Raw genomic sequence first — 13,664 nt, forward strand, 5'->3', positions numbered from 1 at the left:
CTCCAGTGTCAGCTAAACCTGTCTGAAGATCCTTTGCAGTGATATGTGGGTTCTCCCTTGCATATCTGACCAGTTTCTGAGCAGCTCTATCAACGTTTTTTTCTGGGTCTTCCAGATCTTGCCTTGACTTCAACAGTTCCCCTTAACTTCCATTTCTTCGTGATGTTTCTGACAGTGGAAATTCCAAGCTGGAAGCGTTTAAATATCTCTTTATAGCCTTCCCCTGCTTTGTAAGAGACAATTAACTTTATTTTCAAGTCCTTATTTAGCTGCTTAGAGGAGCCCATGGTTGTTGAGAGTAGCCACAACTTCCTGAGAGGTTAGAAGGATCAGAGTATTTATTAAACTCTGGAATTATTTTCACCTGGCTTAATGTAAGGCCTAACGAGTCAATCAAGTTTCGAGGCCTTCACAAAGAATTAATTAATCAACTTTTGCGCACGCCACATTCACTGTTTTATTTTTCAATCTGTAAAATAAATGGTAATAACAATTATAATAAGAAATAGTGATAGTGCATTAAAGCGTTCAGAAATATGTCATGTGTCACGGATGTTAGAAAGGACAAACCGTGGAGAGGCAGGAGAGCGGAAAAAGACCCATATGCGTAGTGGCGGAACAGAGAAAAGGCCCAGGTTTAGGAGTCGAATAGAAACCAACGCCCTCAGGCAGAGGACGTGGGGCGACCTGCATGCTAGGCGGGTTTCAGAACATCCGAACGTCAATGCTGAGCGAAGCAGAATAAGTGACCCGGAAATATATAGCCCCAGGGAGAGAGAGACACCGGAAGGAGAGCAAAGCACTGGAAACTACGGACAGGACAGAGTAGGAGCGCCCTCTGGCTGCAGAGGGCGTGACATCATGTTTAAATGTGTACCCTGCAGAGGTTGTAATTTCCTTCCACTTAGAAATTCAGTGAAACATGCAATTTGACCAGGGGTGCCCAAACTTTTGCATTCGTACCTGTATACCTATAAAGGCAGCATAATATTTCCTAGCCACTTCAAAACTTACTTTGCTTTAAAAATCTAAATTATTCACACTTTACTGGTGGAACAATTTCTTCTTTCTACTGTTCAGTGTGGAATCAATCTTTATTTGTTTCTCTGGTGCCAATTCATGCTGACACAGTGCCCCATTCTAGTGAAACTGTTGTTCTGACCTCCCTGTATGCGTGACTTTATCCCATTGAAAAGTGAAAGCTGTATGACAGAATCTCAAAAACATTTGCTGCTATAATTACTAACAAGAAGAGTAATGTCGTGAAAAAAAAACTCAGAAATCTCAGTAAAGTATACCCTTCATTATACTTTCTTCCCATGTTAGAATTAGTCTAAATTCAATTTCTATGTTTTCATGTTTCCACAAATTTTGACCAGCAGTGTATACACACAGCTAAAACTATGAGCATTTGACAGATTTTGCCAAACAAAACAATAATTTATTTTCTTTTAATATTAAAAGAATTTCTACTGTTTAATGCTTTTTTACACCATATAGTCAGCTGGAAAAGGGGAATTAAAAAGTATAATATCCTAACACCCGGACCTGTCTCTTCTTTTCTTGCCTTGTATTTAAGACAACATTTTTAAAGTTTGCTCCTTCAAATTGTATAATAAATTTAAAACCAACAGAAGGCCAAATCCTTTACATACACCTGTGCATTTTTCAGAGTGCACTCTTAAGTGACACATCAAAAAGTCAGGATAGTGTCTCAGAATCTCCACATAGCGATGAAAACCACCTGCACTCCTCATTTAAAAAGTGACAGGGCTTCCTGTAACTTCCAATGAAAGAAAATAATCCCAATATGATTATTTATAATGTTATAATTAACAGAAATGTCTATTAATAACAAAATAAAAACTACACTATAGATTAGGTGTTCATAAAAAGTTTATTTTTTCATCAGGTGCCTTTATTTCCTAAGTCTAAGAAAAACATGTTCAGGAATAAACTGTGCAAAAGTAAAATAATGGTTATTCTTAATCTTACTGCATCACATATTTTGACATTGCAAAATGGTAGTCTTTTATAAAAAATCAGATACTTTCAAAATGTTTTTAATTGCATTTTGAATTTGATCAAATTTAACAGTTTACATTTTTTAAATTAAAAACTACTCCATTTGACAGGGCGTTCCCTCCATCGGTACCCTTTTTTCTAACCGCCTAATCATCTCATACCATCGTCCACCCAATCTACATAAACTTCTTGTTCACAGCTTCCTCGACCACACTCGGCAATCATCCCCACCAGGCACCTTCCCCTGCAACAGAACTCGCTGCATCACCTGCAAATACAGATCTAACAACACGCTCATTCAGGGCCCCCCAGGTCAATTCCAGATCGTCCAGATGACATCCTGTACCTCCAGCAACCTCATTTACTGTATCTCCTGCAAGAAATGCCCAGCTATCTACGTTGGGGAAATGGGAAAGAGACTAGGAGACCACTTCAGAGAACATGTTAGGGCTGTGAAGATTAAAGATTTCTCCAAGCCCATAGTTTCTCATTTCACCTCAGCTGGCTGTGATCACACTGAACTCTCTGTCTCTGTTCTCAAAGAAGGATTTCTCAACTCCCATAGCAGAAAGACAACAGAAACGAAACTCATCCTGAAACTAGGTTCACACCTCCCCTCTTCTCTCAATGACCGACTTATTTTCGTGTAATCTTCTCTATTCTCATGCAGGTTTTGACTTCACACCTTTCTTCACCCCTCTCCACTTTGCACTTCCTGAGTGGCCCCACTGCCTCTCTGCCCCTCCTGCCTCCTCCCCTCTCCCAGCTTTCGTTCTCCTGTGCTATTTAATCTTTGCTGTCTGCCCTGTATTTCTCACACCTGAAGAAGGCTTCACAGCTGAAACGTTGTGTTTTCTCTCTTCTCTTTTCAGCATGGAATAAACCTATTACTTGTTCTTTTGCAGCCTACGCATGCTGACGCAGCTACCCACCTGAACAGTTTTACATTTTATCTACAAATACAACATGAATCAAATCAAAACAAAAGGAAAAGAAAATGCTGCAAATGTCCGTGATTCATTCGAAGAAGAAATGACTATTATGTGCTAGGAAAAAAAAGTATTAATAAATGTCTCTGCCTTGTTTATATCATTAGTAACAAAGACAGGCCCAAGGCATGGGAAGGGTTTATACTTAATAGATCTGATGATAATCCTTGCCCCAGGAGTCTAACTTCACTTCTGTAGACTCACGATAATTTCTGAAATGATGACATGCATGGGATTTGTTATTATGAGATACCTCAAAAACACTCTATCAAGTACCTCTAATTATGTGATTATCTTAACAATGAGGCTAATACTTTAAAATGTACTTAATGTTAATACCTTGAAAAATAGAAGCACCAAAAGTGTTTTCTTGGCTAAAGCACAAGGAAACCCAGGAAAATAATGAAAAACAGGATATCTTCTATCCACTAACAAATCCGACTGGTTCTTAGGGCCAGAAGATGTCAGATCGAGCCATTCCTCTGCCTACAGTGAAAACTGAAACTGATGAAAGCCTGGTATTAAGATAGGTTGCCTAATGACAGCAACAACAATGAGTCTAATATGCAGAGGGAGTACTTCCATTCAGAAGTTAACAGCAAGCCGCATTTTATATGATGAAAATATGAAACCTGAGTCCAAATGTTTAAATTCGAAACTTGGGTGCAGACAAACGTAAAATAAAAAGCAAAGAGTTTTATAGTGAGGATGTAAAACATTTTTAAATGATGCTCAGCACCTCCAGCAAGGATAGAGTAAGATGGAAATTAGGTGTTGTGTTTCAGAAAGTACATATTTTTTAATTGAAAACATTTTAAGCAATTTTGGTGACATTCATTTTCTGCAGCATTAATATCATTTGTATTTTTTCTCCATGTCTCCCGGCCTGACGTGTTTTTGTCTAAAATAACCAGAATATTCCAGTGACTCATTTAACCACTGAAAGGTTTAACCTAAAGTATTTTTCATCTCTATTTGCATCAACATTTTGTGCCTTTTCACTGGAAACAATACCACATTCTTAGGAAATACATTTTGAAAATTAATGTGCTTAATGCACAGTACACTTGTTCCACAATAACAACATTACACTATTTTTATAGGTTAAATGGGAGAATTTAAAATGGAATTTCTTAAAGATAGATCTCCAGTATTGATTTTATCAATGCCTCTGAGGTTCAAAAACCTAAATCAGGCTCACTTGCAGTCTTCTCTCTTCAGGAGAATAAGATTTTGTTTTGAGAATGAGGACATATTAGATCTTCATTTTGTGCAGTAAATCGGTAGCAGTGATATTTTATTGGTAAAGTAAAGACCAAAATTGTACAAAATATTCTAAACAGTGCATTACATGGCAAAATTTTAACATAAAAACCAGGAAAGGAATAATGATACCCCAAAAATAGATGTGTTTGAGGATGTTTATTGAATATTTAGGCACAGGGAAATTTGGCTTAACCCCCTGTCTGTATGTCAAGAAGGATGGGACCTTCATGGAGAATGAGGAGTTAACCAAGAGGTAGATAAAAAATGGAGATAGGGTGGAGGAGGGAAATGTAAGATAAATGTGAAATGTGAGATTTGCATATGTATATAGCTTTTGAGAAATGATGGTGGGGATGATTATGATTCAGAACAGCTGGACTGAAAGTGACTTGGTTGCTGTCATCCCTTTGGAATTTCAGTTAAGAACTCCATATCCTAACATTCAGTTTGCCTTGCTGATTGCATTCACCATATTATTACAATGCAGTACCAATATACTGTAGGCTAAGGAGAATGATGACCTGTCCAGGAGATCAAGGCTGTCAAGAGCCTCCAGAAGAAGTCAGTGGAACTCCATAACACTGATCCAGCATTCCAAAATTACGAAGACTTGAAATGAAATATGAATAAGAAAATGGTTAGCAGATCAAATTCCTAAAAAGGAAATGAAAGATCCAGTGGAAGAATTAGTAACATTTCCAAGCCACCTACGAAGAGTAGAGAGTTCAGGACTCTGAAGAGTATTGGTTTCAGTGAGGGTGACAAAGGGGTTGCAGTTTTTGCTTTTGAATGAGTTGTCGTCAGCACCGCTTCGCTCCATCTCTGGCACCCAAAAAGTAGCGATGCAGATTGTAAAATTCCAAAGAGAACTCCAAAAGGGAAAATGGAAATGTTTCACAAAGTCAAGGGTCTGCAGCTATATGCATAGCACATAAGGCAATGTGGAACAAAACCAAGGTCGCACTTACTTAAGTCAGGAGTACCTTTATCATTAAATCCACCAGCTGCAATGGAATCTGTAGCCCACTACAGTTCCACACTGTGGGCTCTTCACAGCCTAGCAATACTGTAAATGTGGGTAATGCTGTATTGCCCATCATGCTAAAGAAATATGGCTGCCAACATTCTGAAAGCCTGAAACTTCCACAAGCTACTTTCCTCCTTTGGAAAAACTGGACCTCTCCACTAATCGTGCTCTACACACCACACATAAACTCGAGGCTTTTCAGAAGCAAATTAACTGAGTCCATAGCTGCTGTTTAGCTACATCACATACAAAGAGCGGTCTATGTCAGTGACCAATTGTCTTCAGAACATATTCTGGTTAGTTTTGGATAGCGCAAAGTTGTGTGCTACATACAGTAAAAGTCTACATACAGTAAAAGTGGTTGCTTCCTTATGAAAATGCAATTCACGTGCATATCAAGATATTTTAGCATAAAATGGATACACAAACAATTGGGTGTCAAATTGTATGCCCTGACTCTTAATATTTGTTTATTCACATCACTGTCTAACGAGATGGATAGTACACTTGATGATGAGCATTTTATTCAATGTGATCTATGAGCTCTCTCTCTCCTTCATACTGAATACAACATATTGTGTGAATGGTGACCTCTCCTGCCAGGAAGACTGTTCTCCCATATCTGGTTATCAGCAGCCCTGAATCTAGAAGCTGTGCACAATGAAGCAAAAGATATATCCTCTCCTGACAGTTGGCATTCTGTCCATTTGTCATCCACCTCATACTGCTCTCATTTTTCAGCTATGGAAACTCTTATATTACTTCACAGCAGGCACAAAGGATTTTTCAATACTGGAGCATTTTTATGAATGGAAAGATTTTTGCAAAACATAACTACTTAAAAAAAGTAATGAATGACTTTATAAATGGCCTTTTCACAACAACAAAAGCAGTCTAGCATGGTTTATGGATCATATGCAGAAAAAATGCAGGGGTCTCTAGAGGCACATTAAAGACACAGAAGTTGGTACTGTATATTGTGGATGCAAACAAGGTTTAAGCCACAGTATTCAAAAAAATTAAAGAAAGAAGAAACAAATAGAGGACCACGAAAAAACCCAGAACAGCTGCACCCTGGCACCCCACCTCAATCTCCCAGCCATTATTATACACATGCAGGGTAATGCTCTACGGTCTTTGGCACCTTTAGAAAACTAATTGCATCACCAGTTTTGAACACTCATTTGCGCAAGTGATTCAATAAATACCAAATGAACATTCTAACTGTTCCCTAATAAACTAATACGGAAAAGCCATCATTTTCAAGACCTTCTAACATACAAATACATAGGAACATTAGTTTATATTTCTTATATTGTACTGTCAAATCTGAGTGTCATCAACATAGTGCCGAAACCCACGTCCATGATGTGGAATAATGTGACCAAGAGGTAACATAAATTGGACAGAACTAAGTCCTGGGACAGAACTCTGGAACATCTGAGAACAGCCAAGATTTATGAATGGTATTACAATACCAAGCACTTATTTCTTACTCTTTGAGATGGATTTCAAAAAGCTTAATGAGCCCCTTTCTTTCATAGCCTACTTACATTTGACAAAATCTAAGATGTGAGAACAGTACTTTTTCTATGCACTTATTTATGTATGTTGATCATCTTAATTAGCAAAGTCAAGTGCCAGGCTAATGGTCAACTTAACCAAATGCTGTGTGGTAAATCGTCTGTTTGTTAACTGATATCATGGTTTTGAATTAAGGTGAAATTCATGCATTTCTGAATTTGCTCACTGCCTGACAACATACATGGAACCTGTTCTAGCAAAATATATCATTCTATATCTCCAATTTTAAAATGTATGTTGACAAATACATTTAGTGAATAAATAGTTGAACATTAATAAAAATGTATAAAAGAATATAAAAAAATGGGTTAACCTGTGTAAGAAAATGTTCAATAAAATCATTTAACAGAAAAATACTCAGTGAAATAAAGTTTAATACAAACCTTAAATAAAACAATATTAGCAATGAAGGTTTAGAAAAGATACATATTCTTTTGTATATCTGCCATTTGTTGCTCCTAATTCTTTTGATAATCTAAGGAGATGTATCCAAGTTCCTGTTGACGTAGTTATGATATCACTTATTTTTGATTAAAGTGATAAAATGTTTCTTATAAACAACAGACAAAGAAACTGAATCATGAAATAAATTATGGCATACTAAGAAAAAACATACCTTAAATTGCTATAAGTTTAAACTGAAGAAGCCTTAATGTAAAGTTTAAATCAACATTAACCTTAATCAAAGATTAACACTATTTATCACAATGGAAAGGAAACAGGAATAAACAGGAAAGGGAAACCAGACATAGTTCAGAAACATTTGTTTCAGGAATCTATTGAGTCATACATACTGTATGACATGAGAATGCAGGAAAAGAAACCCTGTTTTAATGCTTGTGTTTTTAATGGATAATCCTCCACTTTTTAGAGATTATGTTTGTGTATCTTTGGAAGACCAGCCCCTTGATACAAATCCTAAGAAGAACAGGATCCTGCTCTGTAATTTTAAGTGCATCTCAACGAAATTTAAAGAAATTATTGGCAAAAGAAATAGCAATGAATCAGCTCACCTTGATGAAAAACCTATAGAAAGATGTTTTTTTCTTCTGTTACTACCTCATTTAAGGTTGTCTCCCAAATAAGATCTTTACGAGACTTTAATCACTTCTAAGTGGTTGCCTTTATACTTGTCTAACAGATCGCTTAAGTGGTCTGAACTCACATTTGTCTTGATCAGGCTGATCCACACAGTCACTGTCTGTGTCACTGGGAATTAGCCAGGGTTGTCGAACAGCCTGTAACTGCTGATAGAACTCATCCTGTTGAGAGAGAATGCACAAGAAGCATATATAATTATTCATAATTCCTTACACTTTTATAGTGCTTTTCTGGACGCTCCAATCAAAGCGCTTTACTGGTAATAGGGCCTCCCCTCCACCGCCACCTTGTGCAGCCCCACCTGGATAATGAGACAGTAGCCAGGGTGCACCAGTACACTCCCCACACACCAGATCTCAGTGGGGAGGAGAACATTAGTTCATGAGTCATTAGGACAAATTAATAGATGGGGTTTATTAGAAGGCCATGATTGGTAAAGGCCAATGGTAAATTTGGCCAGGATGCCAGGAAAGACCCCTATTTTTTTCTAGAAATGCCCTGGGATTTTTAATGACGACAGAGAGCCAAGACATCAGTTTTACGTCTCATCCAAAGGATGGCGCCTTTTTACAGTATGGTGTCCCCGTCACTATACTGGGGCATTAGGACCCACACAGACTGCAGGGTGAGCGCCCCCTGCGGACCCCACTTATACCCCTTCCAGCAGCAACCTTAGTTTTTCCCAGGAGGTCTGCCCTCTTAGGAACTGGCCAGGCTCACACCACTTGCCGGTTGTGAGTTGCAGGCTTCTGGCTTATATATAAATATATATAAAACAGTTACATGTACAGTATGTATAAACGGCTGACAGAGATTGGCAATGGAGAGACAGAGAATAGATCTCTCGTGATTTGAATCTCTTGTGAGATTTACTTTATGTCTGAATGCAGCTCACAGACATGAAGCAAAAAGACAAAGAAAAAAGTAGCATTTATGTCGGACATTTATGTCCAAAATACTGTGTGTTGCAATTTCAACTTGTTTTTAACATTGCAAATATGGAGGTCCGATTCCCATACAGTACATCGGCATGTAACACATTCATAGCAAATGACACAGGAATTCTAGGATTAGTTTGTCATGTGCAAGAAGGAAGTAAATCTGAACACTTTCTTCTATTGATTAGTAAGAGCTTTGGTATAGAAACCTAAATTGGCTTTGTAAAGAAGCCATACTTTTCCAATCTCTGAAATAATGGAAAACCTTCAGCATACTTTGTGTAGGCAGAAACAAAAATTTCACAGTAGAATATGCCGATAGAGCAAGCACTGAAGTTGTTATAATATCTTTTCATAGTCTTCACTGCAAAAACAGAATAGGAAGAAATGAACAGAGGATTACAATTCTGATTTTATGTAATGCCATGAAATTTAATCTTATATAACTGGACTATTAATACCATGTAAAACATATGGCTTATGCATTTTGTTAACTGTCCCAGTTGATTTGTAAAGTAATGGAAGTATTCTCCTTATATGTAATATTACTACAACAATCTAATATATAAGCTATTGTTGCATGAAGATGTCTGATATGTTATGTAAGAAAGGTCATAAATGAGAGGGGACATTTGGCCCACCTAATCCATTGGATATTTAACAGCTTCAAGGATCTCATAAACTGGTTTCTTGAAAGAAGCTAGGTTACTGGCTTTAAAACATGGCTGGGTAGCTTGTTCCATAGTCCCAATCCTTTGGATAAAGACATACCTCCTTTTTTGGTTTTAAACACACATCCTTATAGCTTTCACTTGTATCCTCTGGTTCATAGAAAAACATACTAAAGGCATGATTTTGTTTTTAGTTGTTAATTTTTAGAGAGATAGCATTCTAGCATGCTAATAATCGTGTATAAAATGCACAGGTCTGGTTGCCTTTAATTGAGGCTATGATTGTGGGCAAACGTTATAGGTGTTAGAGGTTTCAATTATCAAGACTGCTTAAATTGCTGATGTTTTACAAGCAATCGTGTAAAATTCAAAGGGAAAGATATCATAAGAAAGCTGAACAGTGGGTAGAAATGTACCATCTAGGACTGTGATATGTATACATTATGCAACTGCAGATTAACTGAACTCAAATTTTAGAGCGTAAGCATAATAATAAATAATAAAAACAGACTGCTCAAATGTTAGGAGTAAATGTTTATATACAGTAACATCTCTTCACTTTGACTCAGTGGTTCTCACTGTGTATCCTGGGGTAATATATGGCTTTTGCATTGCTTCTGAACATTGTACTGAGGATGTAAATTTAACATAATCTGAAAAGTGTTTACCCAGTCTTGAATTCGATCTAAACCTTTTCTAAAATTCCTTTACAATGTCTCCTATTTTGGAGTCATAGTTTGCAAGTTAGCAAACATAACTACCTTACTAACTGCACCAGGATTTACTGTATATCATATGTATAAATTATGAAGAGCAGTGCCCCTAATACAGATCCCTAAAGTACTCCACTAACTTTATCAGTCCATTTCGAACACTTTTCCCTTGTTTTCAATCCATTAACCTCTTCTCAATCCAAACACATGCATTACATGCATTACTGTTGGTCCTGCAATGTTTTGGGTTGTATTTTAACGGCATAGTTTGTGTGCATTGATCATTTTCACTCATGTTTCACTATTTCTTTCCTGTTGGGAGGGGAATCTTCCAGGATGACAATGCTTCCTATCCACAGAGCACAAGTGGTCCCCTCTTAGTTTGATGAGCATCGCTCTAGAGTTATCCACATGTCACAGCCTTCTCTCTCACCACATCTGAACCCAATTGAGTATTTATGAGACATTCTGAAACTACGTCTAAGATAGCGTTTTCTGCCTCCACTGGCCAGGTGTAAGTTAATTGACTTTCTAGTGAAAGAATGCTGCTACAGTACATCCCTACAGAATTCCAGATGCTGATAGACACTATAAAGCTGTGCAAACGGGTCTTATTGTCCCCATGTGCTAGTCCGATGATCAGTGACTTTACATTTGTTTGTGTTTGCTTTTTTTTTCCACCACCTGTGTGTATTCTTCTGATGGAATATAAAACATTATGTTTGATTCCACATAATGGTTATATATTGGGCTGCTAGTAACTTGTTTTATTTTTCAATTTTTGGCTCTTGAAAGGCTTTGGGTTTTCTACCCTAGAAAAATCAGTATTGTATTGCAATAGCGTTATTAGGATTCCACAAGAAAAATTGGATTTTTTTTCCAAAACTATTATTTTACACAAATGCTCTTTGTATTCATCCCTCATCAACACAATTAATACAGTGTGCAAGAAGAATAAAATCCTCTGATCCAAACAGACACACACAACATTTTTCAACACACAAACATTTTGAAAGGATTATTCTTCTGACGTCTTTACTTATCACTCCACTTTCAATAACTGCTTATCTAATTCAGGGTCACAGGGGCCACAGCAGATCTCAGAAAGCATTGGACACTACAAACTCCATGCAGATAGCATCCCAAGAAACTGAGCCTATGGTCACAGCACTGTGAGGCAGTAATACTAGCCACTGTGCCACTGTGCCTCCCTCTCTACTTATCTAAAGGAATATTTTATTTTTCACAGCCCTGGATAAATTTTTCCCCTTTCTCATTTTGTTGATTTTGTGCCAACTAGGGTGAACCCATGTGGCTTTAATAAGAGGTGACTTGCGGTTTTGAAGTTTATTATAATCTCACTAGGCCTCAGAAGTACAGGCAAAAGAACTGACAAAATATACTGAAATTCCAGCTCGCGATTAATAGAGCTGACAAAAAAGGACTTAAATTTAACAATGCTACTCAATGAGAAAAAGAACTTTAAAAAATAAAACTTTTATTTATGTCTATAATTTTAAACCACAGACACATTTTTTCCACTTACTTCTGGCAGTGTATTGCAGCTACCTCAAATGCAATAATGTTTTGTGACTTTTATGTTAAGAATATCATATATTATGTAAAAAACCGTACTATATTAACGATGTGCTCCTATTTTCTATTCACAATAAGAACAAGTATTAGAGATTATTACTTAAACCGTGAATCCTAATTCTAACAATACAAAGTTAAAGAATTAATAGGCTTTCTGGATGTCTTCAACAGTAATAATTTTGGTAATCTTAACAGTTCAGGTATACTGTATGCCCAGATGGAATCTTAAAAAAAATGATTTTTTCTGTGATCATTATTTACTTTAACATGAGCCATTTAATAAATTTCTTATATATTTAATTCAATTCAAGCTTTATTGTCCCATTTGGGGAAATTCGTTTTACAGCAGCACTCACAAAATAACACAGATAATTTAGTCCAGTTACAAAATAGTAGTCCTGAGTAATATGGTGCACGTCACATCCACTGTTGTGGAATACAGATCATAGCTGGCCCGTATATATAAAGCGACAGATTAGTGCAAACATGGACACAGTCAAACCCTGCTGATCCTGATGAACATATTTGTTTGATACACACAATGAACCACATATATGTGTAATGTTTGTCTGACATTTTTTAACCTAGCCTGTTTGGAATATTGTCCATATACTTGGGCACATGCAAAGAGACTGAGGACTGCCTTAAACTCAGGATACCTGAATTGTGTCAACTTTGGTTGCACAAACTGACACACATTTTGGTTTAGTGTTTAGTCAGGACAAAAGGCACTCTATTAGTTTCTTCAGCAGTGACATGCTCACTAAAATACTGGTTGTGCTCTTTAGCTAAAGCTTTGCTATCTTGCAATTATAATCCACAATTATCCCTTAAATTGTTTGCTATTCCTTTCATGTTTTTACATGAAAGAATGTAGAAAAAATGTTTCCACATGAAAAAATGCAGAAAAAAATGTTTTGTCCTTTTATACCTTTAGTTTATCTCATTGTCTCTGTGATTTTTAATATGCACTTATGATTCCTTTTCCTCTTGGTATTTTTCTTATTTTTATTATTTTATAAACCTCTTGTTAACTTTCTTTCTTCTTATATACTGCTTAATTGATGTAACACAGTTTTACTTAAAATAGTTTTGGGCTAAATTTGTTCATAAATATTAGCTGCTAGGGCGGCTCTGTGGTTTGTATTGCTGGGTTTCCACTAGGTGCTCTTGGTTCCTTCCACAGCCCAAAGACATACTGGTAGGTTAATTAGCTTTTGGGAAAATTGGCCCTAGCATTGTGTTTGCGTGTTTGTGTCTGTGTGTCTGCCCTGCAATAGACTGGCGACCCATCCTGGCTGTATCCTGCCTTATGCCTGTTACTTGCCAGGACAGTCTTCAGCTTCCCCATGACACTGTACTGGATAAAACAGTAAGAAGAATCTGTATATCGATGTTAAGTTCTCAGCATAAAATATAAGGAGTTTAGAATAAGCTACTCAGCCATATTGATGAAACCATTACCCTGACGTCTTTCAAGAAACATCTGAATGAGGCCCTTGGAACAACTAGCCACTACCTAATGGGCTAGATGGGCCTAATGGCCTCCTCTCATTTATAACCTTCCTTATGTTCCTATGTAAAATATCAAACAAATAATTAAAGGCTTACTATATTGTACTGACATCTACAAATATTTTAATACAAGTTGATTCATTGCACAATGGAAAAAATATTTGAAACCCCTTGTCATATTTTGACAATTTCATGACCATGCATGAGGTACACAGCAATCAAGGGTTACGAATCAGTTT

At 36.8% G+C, this 13,664-nt stretch overlaps 1 protein-coding gene across 2 annotated transcripts in view; it reads right to left on the bottom strand.

Annotated features, from left to right (window-relative positions):
- Positions 1 to 13,664, bottom strand: part of c8h8orf34 (chromosome 8 C8orf34 homolog) — a 150,589-nt gene that overhangs the window by 8,006 nt on the left and 128,919 nt on the right. For both annotated transcript variants that reach the window (XM_088642285.1, XM_088642283.1), the window contains exon 13: positions 8,057 to 8,153. In XM_088642285.1, the coding sequence (XP_088498411.1) occupies positions 8,057 to 8,153 (97 nt within the window). The remainder of the gene's footprint in view (positions 1 to 8,056; positions 8,154 to 13,664) is intronic.

This window comes from Lepisosteus platostomus, chromosome 8 (assembly GCF_059453375.1).
Source record: "Lepisosteus platostomus isolate fLepPlt1 chromosome 8, fLepPlt1.hap1, whole genome shotgun sequence".
Lineage (NCBI taxonomy): Eukaryota > Metazoa > Chordata > Actinopteri > Semionotiformes > Lepisosteidae > Lepisosteus > Lepisosteus platostomus.